Genomic DNA, 25,979 nt, shown 5'->3' with positions numbered 1-25,979 from the left:
GAAGGGTTAGATTTTTTTTTTTCAAGAATGAGTCTTCGTGGAAACTAAACCTCTCCTAAAAAGTGAAACTGTAATTTATTGAATCAATTTACAAGTGAACAATCAAAAGGACCATAGAAAATCACATCAATGCACCGCTGAATATTTGTTGTGAAGTGCATAATTTGTTTATTTCTTGCTGTGTAAAACTTGGAAAAAATGATTACAAACTCAACGTAAATAGGCAATGTTTTCATCTACAAATTGGTCATAAATATATTTCATGATATAAAAAATCACAACCTATATAGAACAAGGTGTGCTTCCTGTAGCTTCTATTCAGGCAATTAAGGAGAAAAGCTCATCATACCATGTTGCTCAACACCAACGCCTTCATTGGGTGCATCAGCGAATTATTGGAGAATCTCATCAGCCAGTGGTGGTTCAAAAATCTTTTCTAGCTCATCAAGAGTCGGCAATTGCAGAATATCAGAGTTTGTATCAGGTGCATCAGCGAATTGTTGGAGGATCTTTTCAGCTGGCAGTGATTCAAAATTCTCTTGTAGTTCATCAGGAGATGGATACTGTAGTGAGCTATCGTGCGACTTATAAGAACAAAACTCCACCTCTTGGTCAAATCCTTCAGTGATCTGCTGAATTGGTAATACAAAAGGTTGATACCATATTTCTTGCACCTCCAGCTCTCTGCTTTCCATTGTAGGAAGTTCTGTACCACACAATTCTTTGCGAGCACTCGGCCTCAGATAAATCTTGCAAACAACCCAGTCATCCAGCTGCCATAGAGGATGAGAGGCACAGAGTTAATATAATAATGAAAGATATTTCATTAGCAACTACTAACAAGAGATATATGATATTTATGGAAGCATGACAAATACCTTGTTTCGGTCCATCGTCATAGCTGCATCACCACATCTTCTTCTAAGGTTCTGGATGGAGTACTCTTCCATCAACCAGATGCTCTTTTCCTCCTTGCCCAAGGGGGTGCGTTCCATATAGATGAAGTTTTGCTTGGAGCCAATGACCTGGCCCTTGCTGTTGAGCACTAGCTTCACTGATTGGGTAGATTTCCAACGACCTTGGCCTGCAACCCGAGATGCCCTTGTGCTGGCTTCTGCATTTGGATGCTTTCGAGTGGTCCAGGTGAAGAAGAACCACTCCGAGTTTCTATTTTCCATGGCCATTTGACCTAAAGAAAGGAACCCAAGAAAAGGATGACGAGTTAGGAACCTCAATCATAGCAAATATAGATAGAGAATAAGAAAAAGAAGAGATCATGGTGTTGATATATATATATAATATGTTTACCAGTAAGGTTGCTAGGGTGGTTTCCATAGACATCGGCTTCTTTGATTATGTCGCATGGAAGTGGCTGATGGAGGAGCTTCTCCTTGAGGAAGAAATCCAAGAGCTCCTCATCCGTTGGCTGGAAAATAAATCCAGGTGGCACCATCATGTATTCTAGCTGTGGTATCAGAATATCAGATGAGAGGGAGTCGGCAAAGGAGACAGACAAAAAGTCAAATAGGAGAAGAAGACCAATAAGAAGAAGAAAAGATGGAGAAGAGTAAGGCACCTCTATCCTTCTTCTTTTGAAAGCGGGTTCCAATGTAGCACTAGCAAATTGTTTCAAATCAGCGTGAGCCTTGCGAGCTTTTGGAGTCAAGTAAATCTTGCTGATGACCCAGTCATCCAACTGCAAGTAAAGGATTAGAGATGCAACGTTAGAACATCAATTCCTACACTCAAGAAAAACACAGCAACAAGAACATTGACAGTTATTTAGGGTGATATGCACCTCATTTGTGTCCCTCATCTCACCAGCACTACCTCTCCTTCTAAGGTTCTGCATAGAGAACTCCTCCATCAACCAGATACTTTTGTTCTCGCCACCGTCCGAGTTCTGTTCCATGTAACAGAAACTCTTCTTCGACCCAATGGTGTTATTCTTGGAATCCACCACGTTCTTGACACCTTTCGTGGCCTTCCATCGTCCCAGGCCTGCGCGCCGAGATGCACGGCTGGTTTCGCTTGCGCCTGGATGCTTCCGAGGGGTAGAAGTGAAGAAGAACCACTCGAAGTCCCTGTTTGCCATGAGATACTCCACTGAAACAACCCAAGAAAACTCAAAGAAAGGGTTAGAAACCGTGAATCAAAAAAGAAGACAATGGAGAAGCACAAGATGATTACAAGCCAAGTCCTGGGGGTGGCATCCATAGACGTCAGCCTCCACAATAACATCGCAGGGAAGAGGCCACTGAAGTAACTTGTTCTTGAGGTAGGTGACGAGGAGAACCTCGTCGCTCGGTCTGAACAAGAAGCCCGGCGGCAGCATTGTCGTCCCAGCGACCTCTCTTGGACTCCAAGCTTCTCAGACGAAGATCAGAGGATTGAGGAGCAAAAGATCGCACAAGAGAGACGGAGAGAGCGAGAGAGGAAGAAGGATCAGGTGAGGAGGAACGACTGACCGAAGTACAGATAGAATACAGAGAGGCAGTGATTGACCCTCTAGAGATTCTTTCACACAGGCGAACCCGCGCGCTAACGGTCACATTTTTGCTCGAAACGGTTGCAATCGCTGCCGGTTTTGCTCCGGTGGAAATCCTGGAGATTAGCTCATCTTTAGTAAACCGTTGTGTCCCCGGAAATCTTGGATTTGGCTGGCCCGGACCTCTCTTTCAACTAATTCCTTGTCTTCTCTGGATTCAGCTGCCACGTTCTATATTTGGATTAAATTTGGCCTCCGAAGGCCAAATTTCACTTCGATTTAGTTCTAGCTTGTTGCTATAAGGGCCTTACTGAGATTACGTTGACCCTTAGTTTGCAAATCCTGATACTTGGGAAGGTTTAGTAATTATGGTTTATGGGATTTCATGTTTGGAGGATTATGAGTTATTTGAGGCTAAGCTTCCTCAATCTTATCAATGGCTCAAGGGATTTGAAACTATCACTAATGATTTATTTTTTGCCAGCCTTGTACACGAACCATATTCAGTTGTTATGTTCACGAGAAATTCATTGAATTCTGTAACAAACACCAGCTGTTATTACTTATGTACAGCTTGCTGTGCACCGTTACCCAGGGTGTGACCAGGGACTTCAGTCTAATTCAGATGATGATGCACCGATACAAAACCAGCATGCATACTCGTCTGCAGCTTTTTGAATTTGTCTACTGAAATGTTTGGCTACTGAAATGTTGATCAACACCTGGGGAATACTTTGTGGCACTAACCCACAGAATGTCTTATGGCTGCAACTGCATGGTGAGAAAAGAAAGACAATTTTTTAAGACCGTAACCAACCCATATTTTTGAATATAGCCATGTATCAATAGACTTTTGCTTTCCACTCCCACACCACAATCACCCACTAAATAAACACAGAATCCTTGATGCACTGATTTTTTATAAATATGATGGCATTTGATGACTTGTTATCTTATCTGCTCTTTCTCACGTTCAAACTTCTGATTCCAGAATCATGAAAGGAAGGACTAGAAATGATAAAGTGCATGGGTTAGTTAATTCAGCAAACTTGATGTTCATGCAATTAGGACAAAAAAATATTATAACATTAAGTTGTAAGGGCACAGATACATCCTCGGTATATAGAAAGCTCCACCTAGGCCAAAAATCTTCTGGTGGAATAGAAAGCTCTAGCTCTTTAATAAAATCACAAATTTCAATTTTCAGTCTGAATGCTGCGCCAAGAGATGCCCTAGTCTTGATCCTACATGTGGGAAAACTGCTTTAATTCTATGGAGCAGCGTGTGCAGGTTCTAAAATGTTCTTTGCCAAAATATATGTCCGCATCAATTCAAAAAGGTGAAAAAGTAACACCAAAGAAGAAAAATCATATAAAGAATTGTAAGAGTCAGTTTCTATAGAAAAAATAGATATATAATATAAGCCTATAATTGATGATTTTTTAGAACCTAGTCAAAGGTGCTCGGATTGAACTTATATTGGTCTACTTGTCATAGCTTAGTATTTCTTAGATATCTCTAATCCACTAAGAAAGATCATCCAAAAATGACTAAAATCCACTCAGAAGTAATTAGAAAAGGAAAAAAAAGTGAGAGATTCGATATTTTGAGCTCTAACTTTCCCTTCCAAACTTCAGCATTGATTCCCTCTGTCTCTAGCTCAAGTAGCCCCTTGGAGGAGAATTGGATCTCATTCTCCCGTTTTAGATCTCTGTTAGTTTTTTTGAGCTCTTTTCTAGTCATTGATTTCTTAGTTTGAGCTCAGATTCTCTTTAACTTTCTCTATCCCCCTTGCCTTCCGTTCAGCTTCTCCCACAATTCTATTAAATCTAGATCACCCAAATTCTAGGAGCAAGATCCATTTTAAATCCAAGAATGGTTAAAGCAAAGAAAAGTTCAAGATAGAGGAGATCCTTAAGGGCCTCCTCCAAAAAGTTGGATACAAGTTAAATCATGCCAATCTATATACTACCAGAGAATTCTTCTTTCCCCTTTTTTTATTTTTCTTGCTATGAACTTGTGATCTCCATATATATCATGTAATTGACTTGATTTTAATAACAATTCTTTGCCCTGTATGATAAGATTGTGTGTGTCTTTATTTTCTTACTTATTTCAGCTTAATTCTTGTATCTTAGTTAAGTAGATTGTGGTCTTTTACTTTCTTTTATTTTTAGAATATCTAAATGGATGGATAGAGTCCAAAATCTCTTGATCTAACTTCTTAGAAAGCTCTTGTACTATCAAAACCCTAATTGTAGCATTGTAGAGTGCGCATGGGGATTAAACTTTTGGTTTTTAAATCTTAGCCTCCGATTGCTTAATAGGTGTATGGTATATATGCCGTGGACTCCTTCTACATGAGGAAGTATGAGCCTAGGCCTTCATTAGAGGGGTTCTCCATCTTTTAGCCTTCCCTAATTGTACATGCAGGTCTTACTCAAGACTTAGGTTTTGTGATGTTGTCATTATCTACTCTTATCTTTTGATTTTTTGGTTCTTTCTGATTTTAAAGGGCAGGCGATGACTCCAAACCTACCACAGACCATGGCCATGGCCCTTTGTCTAGAGGTATTTGCACTGATAAGATGAAGGGACTATAATGCATGATGGATCATAGAGAAACATAGGCAGGCAACAATCACATGTCATTGTCTCCCAACCAAAAATATGCAAATCAAATAAAAATAAATAGTTAATTTGTTACGAGGTAATATTGACTCATAAAAGGAAAAAAAATGATACATAAAATATAAGTGTCAATTAATACAAAATAAAAAAAATTACACATCGATTAAAAAAATTCAAAATTCAAATTTACTATTAAAAGAATATTCCAAACATATGCAAAAAGGAATATGCACATCAATTCAATGGTTCAACAAAAATTATGTCTGAATCTAAACTATATTTGAAGTTTAATTTTCAAAAAAGAAAATTCTCAAACGAACATGACAAGAACTAGATGCTAATTGAAGTGGAACAAAACTTGTGTATTGGATTTAGAGATTTTGAATTCAATGGTTGAACAAAAATTATGTCTAAATCTAAAGTTTATTTGAAGTTTAATTTTCAAAAAGCAAATTTTCAAACCAACATCACAAGAACTATATGCTAATTGAAGCAGGACAAAACTTATATATTAGATTTAGATATTTTGAATTTCATTAAAAGGGAAAATATCAAGCCAACGCACAAGAGATATGTTCTAGAATAGACTAAAGCATTACATCATGCATCATATTGATGTAAATGTAGAAATAAAAATTTCCAACCAATACCAGCAATATGCGTCTATTATCATAGAAGAATGAAAGTCAAAAAAAAAGAAAATTAAAATATGATTTGGGGTGGAAGTATTTTTCCGAAATTAATATCTAATTGCTAAAAATGGAATTGTGGTTCAAAAACAAACATCATGTCCTTAGAGACATTCTAATATCTCCATGTAACATATTGAATAGGGGTCTTTATTAATCAACTTGTATGCTATCTGATCATTTGTTTAAGTTGTGCTCAACTCATTAAATAGGTCATCTTAGATTTAAATTTGATTGGGTATAAATGGGAGATTTATTTCTAGCACTTTTCAGATTTAGAATTAGAATAAATAGAGAATACTTATGTTTGAATTTGAAAATTTTTATTATTAAACAATTGTAGGTTTCCAAATTTTATTTTTTGATTGCTTAAAAATATTAAGAAAAAATTATAGGGACACTCCCTCAACTTAGGGCCTACCCTAGAGATATTCCCTCAACTTTAAAATTTCTAAATGAGTACTTCAAGTTTCCAAATTAGTCCTCTAGCTCCCCAACTAGTGGACGTTGTTAGCTTGCCAACCAAAATACCCTCACCCACTCAAGAGTGCGGACAAATAAAGGGGTTTGAAGTGCTTTGAGATCTGTGCAGTGGGTGATATTTAACTATGGGCCATATACTATAGGTGCTTTGAGATCTGTGTAGATGAATGGAGTTCATAATGCTTTGAGACCTGGGTGATATGTTATCTTTATCTATGGGCCATATACTAAGAGTGAATGTACGAAGAGTTTTATGTGCTTTGAGATTTGCACGGCGGGTGATCCTTTTTCTCTCAGCTACTTTTTTTGAAGCGGTTGTCTCTGCTATTCAGGCTGTTTCATCTCGTACAGTCTCCGCTTGGCTTCCGATGCTTGCCCCTTCCAATGTTGGGCTGTCTATGCTAGAGAATAAATGAAGTGGTTTTGAGTGCTTTGAGATTTATGCAGTGAATGATCCTTATTTAACTTTAGGTTATATACTAGGGATGCTTTGAGATCTGCGTTGGCGGATGAATGAAGAGGTTCGGAGTGCTTTGAGTTCTATGCGGTGGGTGATCTTTCAGTATAGGCTACATACTAAGGATGCTTTGAGATCTATACTGTAAATGAATGAAGGTGTTCAAAGTGCTTTGAGATCTATGCAACAAATGATCTTTAGCTGTGGACCATATAATAAGGGTGCTTTCAGATCTGTGCTATAGATGAATGAAGGGGTTCGGTGTGCTTTGAGATTTGCATGATGGGTGATCCTTATTGTGGGTCACATACTATTAGTCATATTTATTGTAGGATATCTAGTCCTATTTTAGCTAAATGAGGAATCCAATCCAAATTGTGAAAAAGGAATCTCGCTGGGATTATAAATATGAGCTATGTACCTCAGTTTAGATGGTGTAGATAATCAATAAAATAAAAAGGGACTTAAGCCCTATTTTTTTGATTCTTCCATCTTCATCTCGATTTCTTTTGAGAGATTTTAGTTGAGCGGGTTAAAGAAAATCTTTCTTCTTCTTAATCGAATTAGGTTGGTATTAGAGCCAAATTTCTCTACATCTATGGGAGTAAGTTGATATGATAGCCATGCTCTTACCTGATGGAATTCTATCTTGATCTAATTAGATCAAGTTAGTATTAGAGCTTTGATCTTCTACATCTATAGGAGTAATTAATATCAGAGCTAGATTCCTTTACATTTATGGGAGTAAGTTGGTATCAAAGTCACGAATTCTTCTTTCTCCTCGATCAAATTAAGTTAGTATCAAAGCTTTGATCCTCTACACACTACAGAAAAAGTACCTTTTACCGACATTTTTCACAGCCTTTACCGACACTAATAAGCGTCGGTAAAAATTCCGCCGACGCCAGAGAAAGCGTCATAAACGCATCGGCGATAACTGAGTGGGAAAGATTTTTGCTGATGCTAAAGAAAAGCATTGGCAAAACTCGGGATTTACCGATGCTAAAAAAAGCGTCGGTGTAGGCGTTTTTGCCGACACAAACACGTGTCGGCATAAACTACTACTCGGGCGTGTTGCCATAGTTGCTGGGATTTTTGCCAACGCTTATAAGCGTCGGTGAATAGTTTTACCGACGCTTTTAAAGCGTCGGCGAAAGCGTTCCAGCCACTGGATTTTAACGACGCTTTAAAGCGTCGGGAGAGGAATTTTTTAAAAAATATATTAGAAAAACACATGCATATCATAAATCAGCATTTACATCAATATAAACCTGCATTACATTTACATCAACAGAAATATTCAAATCATTCAAAACATTCATATTGTCATATATGATTAATAAGTTTATAATTACAATGTACTTTGAAAAATATAAGAAAGATACATATAAAACTCCTTAAATAACAGTCTAAAAAGTATCAGGGACCAAATTTAGCACCATCATCATCTCTACGAGTTGTTGAAGTATCAGGAATCTACAAAAAAAAAGAGAAACTTTAGAAGTTAGAAATATGAAAATCATTAACTCATACAAAATAAGTGATAATTATATAAAGTCATCAAATACATAAAGTGATTTACCTAAGGAGGGAGAAATCGTTGTAACATAGATGAAATATGCTCAAGCTGAGACTGCAAAGTTTGTTGGTTCTGCTTCAGCTCCACCAACTCTACCTGATGGCGATCCTTCATATCTTTAATTGTTGCCCGAAGTCTACTAACTTCTGCATTGTACTGCCTTCTCCAGCATTTTTTGTATACATGCCCATTGCAGACAACTGAGTGGGAGTAACCTCCACGCCATAACCCCTCACTCTACCATAACGCTCTGGGCCCAATAATTCAGCGAGCACCTGAGCTTCGACATGACTGGTTGCGTCGGATGATGATGACTCCCCGACGTGCTCTGAAATAAGAGTTGTTAACCTGTCCTATATCTCTCAAAAGAAAAAGTCATATTAATGTATGCCAATAATAGAACTAATAAAAATATCGTTGAAAGATTCAAAGATGAATACATACAACTATATCTTTTGACTTCTTCCGAACAAAACTGCTATCTCGGTGGGTGTGAGTCATCTTATAAAACTCCACCTTACCAGGCTCCCTCCCATTATCATCCATCTATAACAAAAAGTATATTGGCAAGCTAGTTATCATGATATATGCTATATGATAGAGCAGTTTAAAATAATTTCAAAGAGTTTCAAAAAAACTTACGAATTCAGCTCTACGTCGAGCATAACTCATCGAGTCTGGAGTATGAGGAATAGTCTGAGAGGCTCGTGCAGCTCTACCAATGTTGGAATATGTCTTCCCAAAAAAAGAATGAACAATATAAATTTGTAATCTAAATTATTAGTAAATACAATATAAAGTATTGAAAAAATATACACAACCTGAGCTTTCACGGAAAATCAATAGTGGACAAGCTCCCTCCACTGATGAGGGATTACATCAAGAGGAAAAACACGGGCAACCTCCTCTTCTGTCATACCATCGTGCTTCCAATCAGCCTTTAACTTGGCCCTATATTCTTTCCACTTGCGGTTGACGGACTTCAGCACCCAATCATGGCTCTCTTTAGGGAGCAAAAACTTTTTCTACATCAAAGTAATTAAAGAATGTTATAACAATGTTAAATCAAAAAATAAAATTATAATAGTAAACAAATTCAATTCTTTACCTCAATAACTTTAATAAGCTCAACCTTATTTGAAGGAAGCATTTTATTTCTTTTCGTATAGTTGAGCGAACACAACTGACCCTTCCACTCAACCGATACTAGAAAAATCGATAAAATGCTTGCAGCCCTCTTGATAGGCTGCCCTAGTTCATTGCAATGTACCACGATCTTCTCATCCTCGCATAGGCTCCACACATCCCATGCTCGAGTGGGTCCTCGTGTCCTCCTCACTCTCCCCAGTCCATCTATAAAAATAAAATAAAATATCCATCCATTAATTAAAATATTAAAGGCAAATGATTTAATATAATTAGATTGTAAGAAAAATTAATATATAAAATATAAATCAAATTACCCTGGATGTGCACGTCATCCATGTATGGACAATCAGTAGGTGGAACGTGCTCAGACTGAGACTCGTGCTGAGTATGGGACTCATGCTGAGAATGGGACTCGTGCTGCTGGGGCTCGTCAGGCTGCTGGGACCGCAGGGACTGATTGGAAGAAGATCCCACGGACGTGTACTGAAACTCAACATCTCTGAATCATTTTTCTCACAGCATGTTGTTACCTAATATGCACAAAAAGAAACAATATTAGTTAAATAATAAATAAAATCTATATGAATTGATAATTAATTCAATGTGACCAGCTGAGCAATTGAAATTGACCTTGTCAACAATTATCTTGCAAAGAGATCGCAGCAATCCTATAATCACAAAGAATCTTTCTATTGCCAACATGGCATACGGCAAATGGCACAAAGAGAGATTGGTTTATAAACTATATATATATATATAATGGTCTGGCTGGGTTAGAATATTAAGACATCCAACCCCTTAACCTGGAAATGAACTAATTCAATTAGTGAGAATTGGAACCAAACTAATCTATATTATTTAGACCTTGCACTGATAATGTACTTCTTATTATCTGATGAAATATTACTCAGAAAACATTTCTATATCAAGAACAGTTGCTGACCATGCCAGGGACCTTCTCTGTTTTTCAGTTACTATATTTTGCATAGGTTGTCATTCTTGGATTCCATCAGCGCACGTATCTGTAGTTTGATGCGGTAGAAATTATTATAAGGGCTTAAGGTTTTCATTTCTTATTTAGGTAGAGTTAGTAGTCTATGACATTAGAGTTTATAGTGGTGGATTAGAATCTTCGCACATAATGTGAAGATTTATTTAGAATTATCTGAATGCATTGCGGGGTCCTCCTTCCTACCAATATTGGCCGGCAGTTTGGGGGTTGGAAGCATTAATTGCTTCAGAGCGTTTGGTCTGTGGTCTCCATATTTTGCATTGCATAAGCTTATGTTTAAACACTGAGCCTTCAACAGTAGACAATAAAAGCCATGTTAATTTTCTGAAAGTGAAAAATATTTGTCAAAAACTGGGCACTGTTTCAGTGAAAACAGGCGGAGGTTCCATCTTCTCTCTTTTGTTTACAGTGATGCTAATCTCCTCGACCATGTAACCAAAGAAAAAACAGTAAAAAAGACAGAAGACCTATCCTGCACCCACAGCAAGCGGGCCATCCTGCTCGTGATGCTCCCAGACACGCCTAAACAAAACTTCCATGAAATGTTCTTTCTCTATCTTGTAGCAGAGGACTAAGAAACAAGCCCCGTAAAAATAGTTGCCCATTTATATTTTTTTTCCTTTTTTGGGGGGGTTTCGAATAAGGCCAATAAAATCAAGAACAAAATGCAAAGAAGGATTACAGAAATTCTACATAGAATCAGAAAAATCAAGTGCTGCAATAACAACCGAGGAAAATCTAAGAGGCAAGATAACGTAAAAAAACCATATAAGTATCCAAAAATAAGCACCACGAATCACCGCAAATAAGATTAGAAGTAACAGACAATACATCATGCATATAAATAAGGACTTCATATAGGCATTGTTTCTATGGACCAATCCACGAGCTACTAATTTTTGGTTAATTCTAAAATTTGAAATGCCAGAGAGGGTTGGGAAAAAAACTCACCTGCTATTAAATGCCAGAGAGGAGGGAGGAGGAGAGGAGCTTGCCGTCGGACGTCGCTCGGCACCGGAGAGGACAAGGGTCGGCCACTCATCGTCGGAGAGGAGGGAGGAGGAGAGGAGCTTGCCGTCGGACGTCGCTCGGCACCGGAGAGGACAAGGGTCGGCCACTCGTCGTCGGAGAGGAGGGAGGAGGAGAGGAGCTTGTCGTCGGACATCGCTCAGCACCAGAGAGGACAGGGGTCGGCCGCTCATCGTCGGAGAGGAGGGAGGAGGAGAGGAGCTTGCCATCGAACGTCGCTCGCCATCGGAGAAGACAAGGGTCAGCCACTCGTCGTCAGAAAGGAGGGAGGAGGAGAGGAGCTTGCCGTCAGACGTCGCTCGGCGCCGGAGAGGATAAGGGTCGGCCGCTCGTCGTCGGAGAGGAGGGAGGAGGAGAGAAGCTTGCCGTCGGACGTCGCTCGGCACCGGAGAGGACAAGGGTCGGCCGCTCGTCGTTGGAGAGGAGAGAGGAGGAGAGGAGCTAGGGCTAGCCTTGATCGGGATGCAGAATGAGGAGGAGGGAAACGACCGCTAGGTTTTGATGTCAATTTTACTTCTGACGACACGTATCAGCGTCGTCTTAAGCCATAGTCTACGATGACGCTAGTTCAAAAAGCACCGATGCTTGGGAAAAGCGTCGGCAAAAAAGGATCGTTACGGAGAGCCAGATTCCTCTACATTAATGAGAGTAAGTTGGTACCAAAGCTAGAAATTCTTCTTTCTCCCCAATCGGATTAGGTTGGTATCAAAGCTCTAATCCTCTATATCCATGGGGGCCTCTATTCATGGTCCAAATACATGAACAACAAGCAATCAAGAGAAGTTCTATCCGTGCTTCAAGTACATCAAAGGACAAAGACGAGTATGGATGCTAGTTCTTCCTCGATGGATAATGAGACAAAGGGACGTCTTATACAACTGGAGGAGAAGATTGTCTAACTCACTAAGATCATCTTCAGATTGGTGATACCTTCAGCACAAGCACCAGCAACTCCTATTGCCAAGTTGTTTCCTACATCTCAAGATGACAATCTACCATCCAGGAAGGAGGATGGGATAAGCAGCCTACAGGTACAAAAAATATCTCTCGTCAACCATTTAAAGTTAAAGGTCAAATCGAGAACAGTTAGCTAGACCAGTTGAGACATACTTTACTATCTATAGATACTCTAATATCCAAAAGATATCTTTTGCCCATCTCAAGCTTTCTAGCAATGATCTTACCTGGTGGAATTCGTACATAAGGAAAACGACATCTCAAATCTAGCATAGAATAAATTCAAGAGTCTAACCAAGTAGTTCTACCCAATCAACCATGAGAAGGATCGGTGGATCAAGCGACAGTACCTATGACATATGATCAGTCTGTCCAGAAGTACACTATCCTGCAACAAGTTTGTGATAATAACCACCACCCACCCAAGGCAATGCTCTTTCCCGCACCATGGAAGGCAGCTGTGGGATGCTCACTCTTAGGCTCTTAGGCACAAAAAGACCAAGTGCTAGTTATTGACATAAGTTGGTTGAAAAGAAAAATAAGCTGCTCGATAGAAGCAAATCTCACATGAAACATATCCCAGCTGGGTATCATAATCTCCCCTAAATGCAGGCTGTTGAATAAAAACGAGGCCATATGTAAAAGTCTACATTTCTATTGCTGCTGGCATGTATATCTTGATCATAACTGTAGGAATATTAATCACAACGCAACAGCATTGTCAAAATCTTCTTCATTAAAAGAGATAAAATCAAACAAAAAAAGTTACAAGGTGAAAAACAAACAGCGACAAAGAACCTATAACAGCACAGTAACATCTGATAGAATACCATCAAAAGAGTCAGATTACTTCTGGGTCCGATGTGAATTGTTCAGCACTTATCAGTCTCATAGACCTAACCATGTGCTCATCAGAAGCCCGGATTCCGCTTAACCTCTCTTGTACGGCCAGGAATGAAGGGATATCAAAAGCTTCAGAAACTCTCTCGTGGTAAAGCAGGTCTTCTGCAAAATTAATCAGAACTTCCCCGGCATATTCCCTCAGTTCCGCTGAATCACCTCTCAACAGATCAATCAGGACTGGTATAGCACCAGCTTCCACCATAGCTTCCCTGTTCACTCCTTCATAACTTAATTGTGCAATGGTTCCTGCAGCTTGAGCAGCTAGAGTTATTGAGAACAATTTACCAGATGATACAGCTTCAAGGAGGAAGGGAAGTCTGCCAAGGTAATAGCCCTCCTCACCTCTCACAACATTGCCTGAAACTCTTATAGAACTATAAAACAACAATTGCAGAAGAGTACTTTCCTCCACTCCTCTCTTTGTATTCTATTTTACATTACTAATATATGTAATATATCAAATTGTATTCAGCATTATTTGGTCTATAGATGAAAATAATCACAAGCTCTAGCCTTTAAACAGGAAACCAGACAAGCTTTAGCACCATGGTAAAACTTTACCAAGGCACAATAAACAAGCTACATCCATTATCTAAGTAGAGGTCCATTCTCCAAGTAGTTTAGATCTCATAAAGCTAATTGCCAACTTTCATGGTGGCATCCTCATAGCATGCTAAAACAGAAGTTGTACTACATAAAAGAAATAGAATTTCTAGTAAGAGCATGAATATTATCTAATCTTAACTTCTGAGATCAACAATCGCCAAACAACTATATCCAAGACGACGATAGAAACAGTATATACAGACTCGCAAATACTTCACTCTGAAGAAGAATGCCTGGGTGGTGCAGCAGCTTGCATTTATCAGGCTGCACCGAACAAGTCCCAGGAGTCTTGATTTCGGATTGGTGACTACTGACTACCATTCTTCTAAACTTTGAACCTTAAATATTCATTGGTATCATCATGTTCAGAGTGGGCCTTGCCCGTAGCTCTAATTTGCGGGACTCCAAACTCTCCTGCATCAGGGCTCTCATTTCCCGGTCAAATTCCTCTTCCTTCTTCGGATTAACTTCCACCAACTTCTGCCTGACCTGGACATGTCTTCCTCATCAGAACCAATGGGTCCCCCATCATCTTCATCGTCGCCATCCCCTTCAGATCTGTCATCTGATTTGTCCTCATACAACAGATCTTCCTCGTCTTCATGTCCCTCCTGATCAATGCTGCCACTATCTGAATAGCTTTCACTATCTGGTGGTTCTTCCTGGACCCTGCCATTTTCCTCCATTCTGTTTGCTACACTGCTGCCATTGGCTTTGATGGTTGTAGTTGTTTGGGATGGAGCTTTCTGAGATTCACCATCAGAGTGTTTCTCACTGCTGGCCTTCTCCATTAAGGCTATGCGCTCATGTTCTTCAAGTTCAATCAGTGCCGCATTAACTTCCTCAATGGATGAGTATCGAGTCATGTTTGGTTGTAAATCGGCGAACATATCCTGCAAGCATTTTAATTAATGAGAAATATCCACTAAATTTATTAATGCAGAATAAATGCAGAATTTCTTTGTTTCTTCTTTTATTTCTTTTTGTTTTCCAAGAATTATAGTGGGAGGGTCACATGCCAGGATCAAACCTGGATCCTCTCCTTGGAGCTAGCAACAAGGAGAGAGGTGCCAATTGACAAACCAAAATCCAATCAGCCAGAATCTCTATGTTTCATTCAGCAATACTATAAAAAGAACTTTATTTCCATAGTCAAAGCTAAAAAGAGATATGTGACTTTTTCAAAGCATAAGAATTATGCACATTGTGATGCAGCACAGGATACAACCAACATGTACTATAACCAGCATTGGAGGAGCCAGTGGATTCATCAAATTTTCTTATAGATTTTTCATTAAGAACAATATCAAATTTTAGCCAGATTTCCATATTTGTAGAAGAATAACTCCAGCATGTTTCCTTATTGTCGAGTCCTATTTCAAGTATGATTTCGTATCGAGTTTAATGCCCGAATTAGGGTTAGGGGATTATATCCTATAAATATGTGTATAATACATTGTAAGAGGTAGCCTTTGGCATGTTAATACAATTTTTCAAAAGAATTTCCATCACCAAGTTAAAGGGTTCTTCAATCCAGTTTACTTTTATTTGCATGTTAATATTCAAAGTGCAACCTCTTTGCTCCAGTTTACTTCCTCTTCCTTTTGATTGGCATATGTGGCACAGGCAGAGGGTTATAAAATTCCATATTTTGTTTCTTGACTTTAGCTAGCTGACAAGTATGAAACTGGAAAACTTTCAGCTGACTCCTCCAACGCTTGGCGTGGTCTAGCTGGTCATAGTACCTGTTGGTTGTACCCTTTGCTGCATCACATTGCATACACAAAATAATTGTAACTATAAGGTATGACAAGTGCATCGACAATTCTAAAATAACCTTACATGCTAGGAGGCTCAAAGCAACTTACTGGAAATAGGAATACCACTATTGGATGATAGAAAAATAAATAACTACTTGACAAGTAAATTTTAACTAACCTGAATGTCAAACTCAATATCTAGTGGTATTGGACCTTTGCTAAGGACGTATCTCTGAAAATATATCAAAAATCTATCAAGTTTCCTCTTTGAAGAACCTCAATCAAAATAGTGACCGCATGTCTGAAGAAGTGTTATTATCATCCTGATCCGAAAGTAGTCTTCTAGTGGATCCAGTGCATCTTGCTTTACAATAAGAAAAATAAAAAAATGCACTAATAAGAAAAATTGGCCAAAGAATATTTCCATCATGTTACATGAAGTAGAAAAATGAAAGAAAAGAAACACTTGATTTCATGAACAAGGACAAGTTCAGATTGCAAAGTTAAAATGCTATTCACAACACCAAATAACTGAATGCGTTAAAACAACATCATGTTTTTGATGTGTCGGGCATATTGCAGTCAATGCTTGTGCCATTCTTGTATCGAATATATGCATCTACCAATTATGATTTTGTCAATATCTTAACTTCTGAACAATGACTCAGTTTTTGTCTTTACCCCCGAGATTTCTAGAAGTTACAGTAATAAGATAAGGAACAACAGTTGGCAATTTGTGCATTCAGAGCATTAGTTCTCTTACCCTCTTTCTTATTCTCCTTCTCTTTGTTGTACTGCCTTTATTTTTTCACATAACTAGAAAAGCTGTTGTTTGATCGCAACACACTATCTCCATGCAGCTTCATGTCTGATTTTTACATATGTTAATATAGTCCCTATGTACCCCAAAGAAAATTTATTGCTTTATGAGGAAAGTATGCAAGATACGGATATGCACAAGCAGTATACTATTGAAAGAATCGCATGTTATATATTTCCACAAGAACCATATTCTGTCAATATATCATGGCTAAACTGAAGAGTGCTCCGGACTTTGAGTAATTAGGTGGGTATTCAGTATATCTCAGCCTCCTTGTCTATAATATTGAAATTCTGTCTTAGTTACTTTCGCCTTAATCTGCCAGCCATGTGGATCTGGCCATTCAATCTGATCACTAATAACTAGCAGAAAATTAAAGTTTCCTGACCTCTACTAAACTGCAATAGGACTAATTATCTTCATAAAGGTTATGTATTTTAAAGTACATAGTGCTCAAAGTTAAAGATTTCCACACTTTACATATGATGACTGAGAATTAGCAGTTTCCTTCATTTGAAATAATGATGATCCCATTGGTTTAGAGTTCCATTAAATGAACTGGAACTCCCATGTGGGACTCTACAAGCTTATGCCTCACCAACATCAGCAACAAAAGGTACACGACATTACTTTTATCTGTTTTTCATCTGTACTTTATAATTCTTTATGAACAACCTCAAGTCTTGACCATAATTTTTTTAAATTATGTCTTGATTGACTAAACTTGATTGTAACAAATTTTTAGATTGTTGAGCCTGTGGAATGCCCAAGCCTGCTCACAAGAAACTGAAAAAGCATGAAATGAGAAGGAAGTGTCTTTATCTACATTGAATCCAGAAGCTATGTAGAAACATCAAGCTTTGGTAGTTGGTTACACCAGTTCTCTCCTAGCGACCATTTCACATCGCATTTTTAACATCGTGACTAACTGGAGCAAAGCTTCCAGTTTTCGTGATCATAAACAGTTAACTTAAAAATGCCCCAAGTAAGAACAGTTTCAAATAGTATTACATGGTTTGGCAAGAAGGAAAAAATAATAGAGAAACAGCAAAAATAAAATGCCAGTAATTAATGGGAGAAAAGTGATTAGGACACAAGTAGCATGAGAAGAAAGCATTTCTATTATAAATCCATTATCCAGGATTTTATAAAATTAAAAGACATTTCATGATTATGTAACAACTAGGATAAAGTCATGCAAAAACATTGGAAACAAGGATCTAATTAGAACTTGCAATCAGAAGATTTTAAGCTTGACCACAATTGTTTAACTTTTTGTCCATTTAAGTCATTCATCACCAAAATCTAAGAAGCTTTAAGCTTCAAATTTCAAAAGCATCATAGATCAGTCATCTGTATACATGAATCCCTCAAATGCAGGTCAACAAGGTTATCAATTTGTAGAACCCATAACATATTGGTTTTAAATCTTGATGAATATAATAATTGATATTTTTTTTTAACTTCTGGTATGCAAATTAACCAAGTATATAATGCAATAGAACTGTTAGTCAAATAACCAACCCTTGCCAAATCCCAAAAACCAGATATGGCTTTAACTTTAATCATTCATGTAATGTTTTCTACCATGCCAGCAACAATTTCTACAAACATTAATATAAAAATTGAAAACTTGAGGTAAGAAATACAAATAAGAATTTCAATAATCAATAATAATAAGGCACATTACTTACTTCTGGTGTTCCATGGCCGAAAATGATAATCAAGTATAATGTTTCAAAAATTACAGATGAATCAATATGCTCATAGTTGTATAGCTCTCCTAAGAATCGCATGTAAGCAAGGCGCTGCTGCTGCATTCCATAATCATTCAATTCTAACCCAAGCCTAATCTCCTCCAAAACCTGAAATTTTTTATCATGCATTTTTAAAAATAATTATACAATGATATTTTTAAATGCACCATCCATTAACTGAAAAAAATAAAGCATAGTACCTTCGGGGCTGGAAAATTCTACCGAGCATCTTAATAAGTGTTCTGATATTTAGGTTTAAGGGTTGGAAAGCAGAACAGGAGACCAAAGAAGATGGATGGAAATGGCAAAATATGATATTGTGGTTCATAGCGCTTCGGATGTCTAGGTTTTACACATGTCATGAACATTTATTGGCTGCTTATTTCTTGTTTATCTCTATATTCAGTATGTTCAACACATTGTAATTTCCGTTGGCCATCTTTTACATATGGCCCCTCGATACATATTACATATGTCATGTGATTACATGATTTGTACTCAAAATATGAACTTCCATACGAGTTGAAACAAAAAATATGCAATGTATATGCAATGACTAGATCAAAAGGGTATACATCTAATGACCAGATCACACTGATTCTTCAAAAGAAACCCAAAAATGACAGAAGGCTTAAATGGCCAACGAGCCTCCTTATGGTTTCATCGACTTCCAAAAATCATGAGATGAAACTCCAGAATATGGTCAGCGGAACCATCCCGAACCGCCCAGTTCGGAGCGTACCAAGCCGTATCAACGGCGGACTGGGACGGTTCCAGCAACCAAACCGAAACGCCGTCTTCGGAGGGATAGAAGGAGAAAAAAAAAGGAAACGAGAGAGAATGGGGGAGGGAGGGAGAGGGAGAGGGAGAGGGAGAGGAAGGAAGAGAGGTCGTCCAAGGCTGGCCGGCGGAGGCCAGGGAGCCTCCGTGGGGAGGAGGCAAACGCCGGAGAGATGCGGAGGCGGGGCTCCACCTCCGGTCCCTTGTTTCGTTCGAAACAGGCGCCCGGAGGGAGGCCCTTTATTTTTGCAGATTTCAATTGAAGCCGGCAAACCTATTGCCAACTTCACTTAATTTTTTAAAAATATTTTTTGTAATTTCACGATATTTAAGTGAAGTCAGCAAATGATTTGCGACTTCACTTAAAAATTGCAAAAATTTTAGCGGTCGGACCCCATTTTGAACGAAACAGAGACCTAGCCGCAGCCTCCGCCTCCTGTCCGGGCGCCGGCCTCCGCCAGCGCTCCTCTCTCCCTTTTCTCACACATGTTCACTCTCTCTCCTGCCTCCTCTGCTGTTTCAGTACAGGCCCGGTACAGCATGGCGTGGGCCCGTACCGACTCGTGCCACCGAACAACTAGTACGATGCCCGATATTAGCACAACAGACCTTGCTTAGAAAATAATAAACTCGCCACTCATTTAACTCTGACCAACAAAGCATAAAACTCAAATCCTACATATGACAAATCATATAATTCAGAAATCTAGGGGAAGGTCTCCATTAAAATTATGAAAGCCAGAGAAATCATTCTTTCCTTATCAAATGAAAGGCACCGAAGTTGTTGAAATAAAAGCTAAATGAAATGTAAAAGGAGCTTTTTGTAGCAATTCTAGCAAATTATATTAATCAATTCAGACTTAACAAGATAAAGAAAAAAATCAAATCTGAGGAAACTAAAGACTTTACATATCTCAGGATCCTAAGCAGGGTCAGTGGAATAGTCCTGAATAGGGCGGTTTCGGCTGTTTCGAGTCGTTCCGACGGCTGACCGACACGGTTCCAGCAACAGAAACGAAATCCGTTGCCGGAGGGGGAGAAGGAGAAAGAAAGAGAGAAAAAGAGACCGAGCAGGGGAGGGAGAGGGAGAGGGAGAGGTGGAAGCCAGCCGGCGGAGGCCGGCTAGCCATGCGAAGGATGCTCCTCCAGCCCTTGCGGCTCCACAAACGAAAAATAGGGCGGATCTCTTGTTTCGACCCCTTTTTTTATTTTACAATTTTTAAGTGAAGTCAAAATGATTTGCTTTCACTTAAAAACTGCAAAATAAAAAAAGGGTCGGACCATAGTTTCGAACGAAACAGGGGACCCGCCCTGTTTTCTGGCAGCGAAGGTTTCCTCCGTCTCTTGCCCGGGTCGCCGACCTTCGACGGCCCTCCGCCGGCCCTCCGCCGGCCTCCCTCCCTCTCTCCCCCTTCTCTCTCTCTTTTCTCTCTCCCCCGCCTCCTCTACTGTGTCGGTACGGGCACCGTACGGCACGAAACGGGCCCAAACCGACTTGTCCCACCAGGCAACTGGTATGGTGCCCAATATCGGTTCAGCCGATATTGATCCTAAATTGACATTTTAAGATGGGGATCCCCTTAATTTTTTTAAAACAAAAAAAAACATTTTGAAGCTGGGGAGTGTACAATTCCACAAATTACACCCAGCCTAGATATACCTAATCCATAAAAGAATACAGCTGAACAAGAGATAAGTCAGAATAATCTGCTAAACTAACTTGAATGCTCAATTTTGAAACTATAAAATCCACATGGAGAACATGTAAAACTTTAACATACCAGTAGTCAGGGGAGATTTAATATGAACTAGAACATATACTGTTATGATGCAAGATACCTCAAGATCTACCAATAGGAACCTTGCATATCACACCATCCCTTCGAACACACGCAACAGCATTAGAAAAACTGCAACTGAACATCTCAAAAGAACATATATGCATGTGCAAATAAATATATGTTCCAACAGTTTTCCCTTGGTGGTTTAAGAACCTGACATTTGCCAAAGGATGCATCCCCACTCCTTTTACGTCACTATCATTCCCCTATCAATTCTCATTTTTTTACAACTAAGATATGGAACCAAGCTCAGCAAAGTCACACTAAACAATTAGTGGAAGACATCGTTTCAGTTCAATCTTACCATTTTCGGATTTTAACAGACAAACTAACCATGGAAAAATGATGCTAGGGCAAATCACCCTTTAAGTGTAACAATACCCATAACCCTGAGCAGAATTTTAAGGTTTTTTGGGATAAAATTTTTAAGGCATTTTCAAACACAAAAAATACTAAATGAGATCTCTGATAGTAAAACTATCATGCTCCTGATGGCTCTATACTTGCTACTTCAGTAACATGATAAGGAGCACTCAGCTTCTAAGATTATTAGTTCCCTAACAAATTTGATTACAGTACACCATTCTCAGAAAAATTAATGCAAATTTTAAGGCAATATATTCTTTTCATAAACTTTTAAAACTCATTAGAGAGATGCCAGAAGATAACCATTTCATCCTTACATTTTGTCGTTCTGGTGTCTTTGGATGTTGCTCATTCGACTTCGGTTCTGCTTCTCCCAATAATACAGCAGGAACAAAAGCTCTGGTTACAAAATAAGCCAATTTGTATCACATGAACTACAAACAAACAGAAATAACAGAAATCTCTCACATAGATAAATAAGAACAGTATCTTTAACTGAAAATTCAGAGAGTATAAATTCTATATAATAGTTCTGAACGATAGCATAAACAACACTAGTAAAAGTTTTAACCAACCTCAGATCAGGTAAGGATTCATAAAATGCCCTTGTGTCTTCATCATCCCACACAGGTTCAAGCACAGAAGACTCCTTTCCAGAAGCGGAAGATGGTACATCCACACCTGTGGTTAACCTAGTCGTGTGCCCATCATCTGGCATTACTGGAGGTTGCATATCAAGGGCCTCAGCTAAACTGTATACCGAAAAATAGGGGAAAAAAAGAATGAGATTGTAGATGGAAGCACAATAATGAAGCTAATGAGAAATAAATAAAAGGCAGGAAGAAAAAACGAAAGAAAGAAAGAAAGAAAATTTATAGAAGGAAGAGAGAAAAGGTGCAAAAAGCATGCAACATCAATAAACTAATGTTTGGCATGTGTTAGGCACATGAAAGGAAAAATTGACGGCTACGGTTTCCCATTAGCTAACAGATTACTTTCTATTATTTATGAAACTGGATAAATGAACTGGGCTGACACACCTCTTATTTCTCTCCCTCAGAGAGGAGTACAAAATCAAACCTAAGGATGTGCATTTATGAAGACTTCGAGCTCATATAGACATGACTGACAGATGAAGTAACGAGTCCATTCTGATTGAAAACTTTTCTCCACTGAGACATGTAACTTGAAAAGGATACTCCCCCTATTACATAGTATGCTTCTCCTGTCTCTTCAAGACAGAAATGAAGCAAAAGGTTTGTATTCACTAAAGACGAGCATGTGTAGTCATACAAGAGTGACACTGGAACATAAAATCAAGCTGAGAGCTTGCAACATAAAATAGCAATTGTCATTGGCACATGCAATGCACATGTGGAAGCACAACTGGTTGTCGGTACCTCTTCTAACTAAAGACTTTTGTAAATTATGTAATTTGAAAGAAAGTTTCCGCGTTTAATTGGTACATCTCCGAACTCTTTCCTTAAAAGATTGAGAACTGAACCAAAAGAAGTATGTATACTAGAGATAATAGCATATACAAAGATAATGGTAACTCAAAGTGACATATTAAGATAAAGGCAGGATTTCTGAGTTTGCATTACAATATAATAAAGAGATTAATCTACTCATGAAAACAAGAAAAGACATTAGACTAGGAACTATGAGACATTTAAGTTCAAAGCAAAATATCAAGATAGAAAGTTTGGCTAACGATCTTACGAGGAGACACAACGAAATAAGTGATCATAAGATTTCCTAAGCTTCTCGTATGAAGCTGCATTCTCATCGCTAAGCTCCCCTTTAGCACTCGAGATCTTTGCATTCTCAAGTTCCAGCATTCGAAGAGACTGCATAGTATAAAAAAAAAAAATCAATATTATTCAATGCTTCTGGAAAGTTGTTGCACAAACATGGAAAAACATAAAAGGATTATACTAATACATCAAAAATGAAGGGTAAAGCAAATGAATTACAATCAAAGCAAGCAGCACATGCTCAACCAGGCTAAGAGAAGCATATTCAGATTATGCCAAAATTTTAGACAGTTCCAAAACTTACATTATGCTCAGATTGAAGTCGTTCAGCTACAGCATCATAATATGAGTGCAATGCTTTCTTGAAGAACTTCTTTTGATCTGCAGTGACATTAAGGCCTTTAAAGAACTGCAAGAGACATGGTAGAAAGTTAATTGAGGAAGAAGGAATCTGCAATCATACAGTTAGAAGATATAGAGATAATAAAAATCAGAAAATAAAGGTGACCAATCTAGTACTTACCGAACAAAATAAAATCTAATAAGAATTTAAGAAAGCCTATGAAGAGTGACCTATGTTTCATACAGCCAATAAGTCAATCTTACCGTACCTAATATTCTGGCATGCTATTCGAAGCTAAAGAAGATGGAAGAAATGAGCTTTGACAAATTCTGAACAATAAGTATCTGAAATTAACAGTGCTGCAACTATGCCTTTTATACCAATAAATGCCAATATAGGAGCAAGCTTTTAAGTGCAATTTACTCTTTCTTCCCAATGCCAACATTTTATGATAAAATGGAACATGAACACAGCTTTCATCATGCACGTGAAGAATTCTCACATTTTTGGCAAAGTATAATATTAAGCCATTGCAGCAACTGAAAAATGAGAGAAATATTCTGGGATCACTAAAATAGACTTATAGCTGATGTTAAGACATGCTTTTCGTGGAAAAGAAAAAGAGATGAACCTCCAAGATTGATGGACACAGAATTCACAGCATCTGCTGAGCTGCTGAACGTATCTATGTCCATTATGTACATATAAATGTAGCCATTCAAGACATGCCAATTGCCTTCTGGTCAGTCAAAGCTAATAAATTTTCAGTGTTTGTTGGAGCATATTTTGCTGAATCTAGATATAAACTAACTAATCTTTGATCAGAAAGGGTGCAAAATAATGGATTTTCTTCATAATTTAAACCTGGCCCAATCCTCCATCCATCCTCGCTCCATAGCCGTATGTAACAGTTTATCACAAATGTCCTAGGCTGAATCAGAAAAAGGAATATATGAGCCTAAGACAATTCTGGTTCAAGCCCTACAGGTTTGGTTTTCCAGAATCAATTCAGGTGATTGAGCATACCTAAAGAAAGTATTGCCCACTGAAGTAAAATGGACATATTGCTTGAAGGCATTTCTAGCATAGGTAGGGGAGACAGATGCTTAAGCCACCATGCAAAAGTCTGTGATCATTATTTGGTATGGATAAGCCAGTCCACACATCATTTTGAGAAAATGCCCATCCAATGGATCAGCCAGTGTATCAGAAACCCTTCTTTAGCTTCTTCAAACAGCATTAAGGAGGTCAACATGGGAACTCAACCCGTGAAGGGTGATGATGTAAATGAGCAGGAAGACATTTCAGGAGAAAGAGCTCAAACTCTATATAAGTCAAATAAGCAGGAAGACAACACAGAATCTGCATAAGGTGGAGTACCACATAGATCCATTTTAACAGGATCATTCTATATCCATTCTCTATTCATCTGTTGATGTGTTTCTTTAATGCAATAGTCTTAAAAAATGAACAAACCTTCTTGAGATTGAGTTCTGCTCAGCATGCATGTTAAATTTAATTTACGAAGATTAATTTTTAGAGAAATTATTCTTCTGTAAATTTTCAAATCAACTTTAGCATACATGATAAAACAATAAAAAGATTATATAGACTAAAATATATGCATATCATATCACTGCATACCTCTTCACTAATTTGGTTAATACTTAATAGCATGAACGACAGCATGAGAATGAGATAGTATAGAGGAAATGGTATGTGTCGAATTGTTAGCAACAAATATGGCAAAACAGAAAAAAATAGGGGATGGAACTGTAGCTCAGGAACAGGTTAAACACTATGAACCCCACACAACAATGCCACCAAGGTTATGGCAGATTGAAGTTTCACATGAAGGCATCAAATTAAATTTTAATTAATTTACACACACCACAAGCATGCAATACACAAATTGTTATGGTTGTCATCTGCTCATCCAATGACCCCAAAAATGGGGTGATGGTTCCAAGGGAATCTGGTGAGGAGATTGATCAGTTAAGTAAACACAGATGGCATCACTGAACCCTATTAATACAAAACATAGTTCGAAAGTTGACATCTTCCCAGAAGACATTATTTAGAATATTCAAGTTCTCTTCACCAAAATGATGAAAATTACATTATGTCACTGTTGGTAAACAATAATGTGAAGTACAACATTCTAATAGCCTCTGGAAAAATTGTAGTCCACCTCCACTCTAGGTAGGTTGGTGCGAGAAGATTATCAACTTCTCATTACCCCATGAAGAACAAACTGAAGAGCAAGCTAAAACCTACATCACTATGGTCGAGCAATATTAACCAGTGAATTAACAGGGTTTTTCATGAATTATCTACTTGATAACATAATCATCTAGAAAGGGACATCAGCCACTTCGAGCCGTCCAATAATGATGTTCCGTGGCATTGATGCTTCAGTAAATTAAATACAACCACTGACCACAACACATTCCACTCATAGCTGATATTCAGAAAGATGTCCTATCGTGTATATTTTTTGCAGACGATATAGCATTGATCAATGAAAAGAAAGCTAGATTAAATACTAAATTGGATTTATAGAGGACAAGGG

General features: G+C 38.2%; 2 protein-coding genes and 1 pseudogene across 2 annotated transcripts; all 3 read right to left on the bottom strand.

The window, feature by feature from the left end:
• Positions 1–377: 377 nt before the first annotated feature.
• Positions 378–1,024, bottom strand: LOC120113155. Its single transcript, XM_039133974.1, has 2 exons — positions 879–1,024; positions 378–773 (listed from the first exon to the last, which is right to left on the bottom strand). The coding sequence occupies exons 1-2, from the start codon at positions 993–995 to the stop codon at positions 393–395; spliced, it is 498 nt and encodes a 165-aa protein (XP_038989902.1). The 5' UTR covers positions 996–1,024; the 3' UTR covers positions 378–392.
• A 198-nt stretch (positions 1,025–1,222) lies between these two features.
• On the bottom strand, positions 1,223–2,845 carry LOC120113172 (NAC domain-containing protein 86-like). Its single transcript, XM_039133983.1, has 4 exons — positions 1,799–2,845; positions 1,577–1,696; positions 1,309–1,465; positions 1,223–1,230 (listed from the first exon to the last, which is right to left on the bottom strand). Exons 1-4 carry the CDS (start codon positions 2,093–2,095, stop codon positions 1,223–1,225), a joined length of 582 nt encoding a protein of 193 aa, XP_038989911.1. The 5' UTR covers positions 2,096–2,845.
• Positions 2,846–14,068: 11,223 nt separating this feature from the next.
• LOC120113066 lies at positions 14,069–25,097 on the bottom strand (annotated as a pseudogene).
• Positions 25,098–25,979: the final 882 nt, after the last annotated feature.

Source organism: Phoenix dactylifera, chromosome 14, assembly GCF_009389715.1.
Source record: "Phoenix dactylifera cultivar Barhee BC4 chromosome 14, palm_55x_up_171113_PBpolish2nd_filt_p, whole genome shotgun sequence".
In the NCBI taxonomy this organism is placed as follows: domain Eukaryota; kingdom Viridiplantae; phylum Streptophyta; class Magnoliopsida; order Arecales; family Arecaceae; genus Phoenix; species Phoenix dactylifera.
This window is presented reverse-complemented; position numbering and strand designations above follow the sequence as displayed.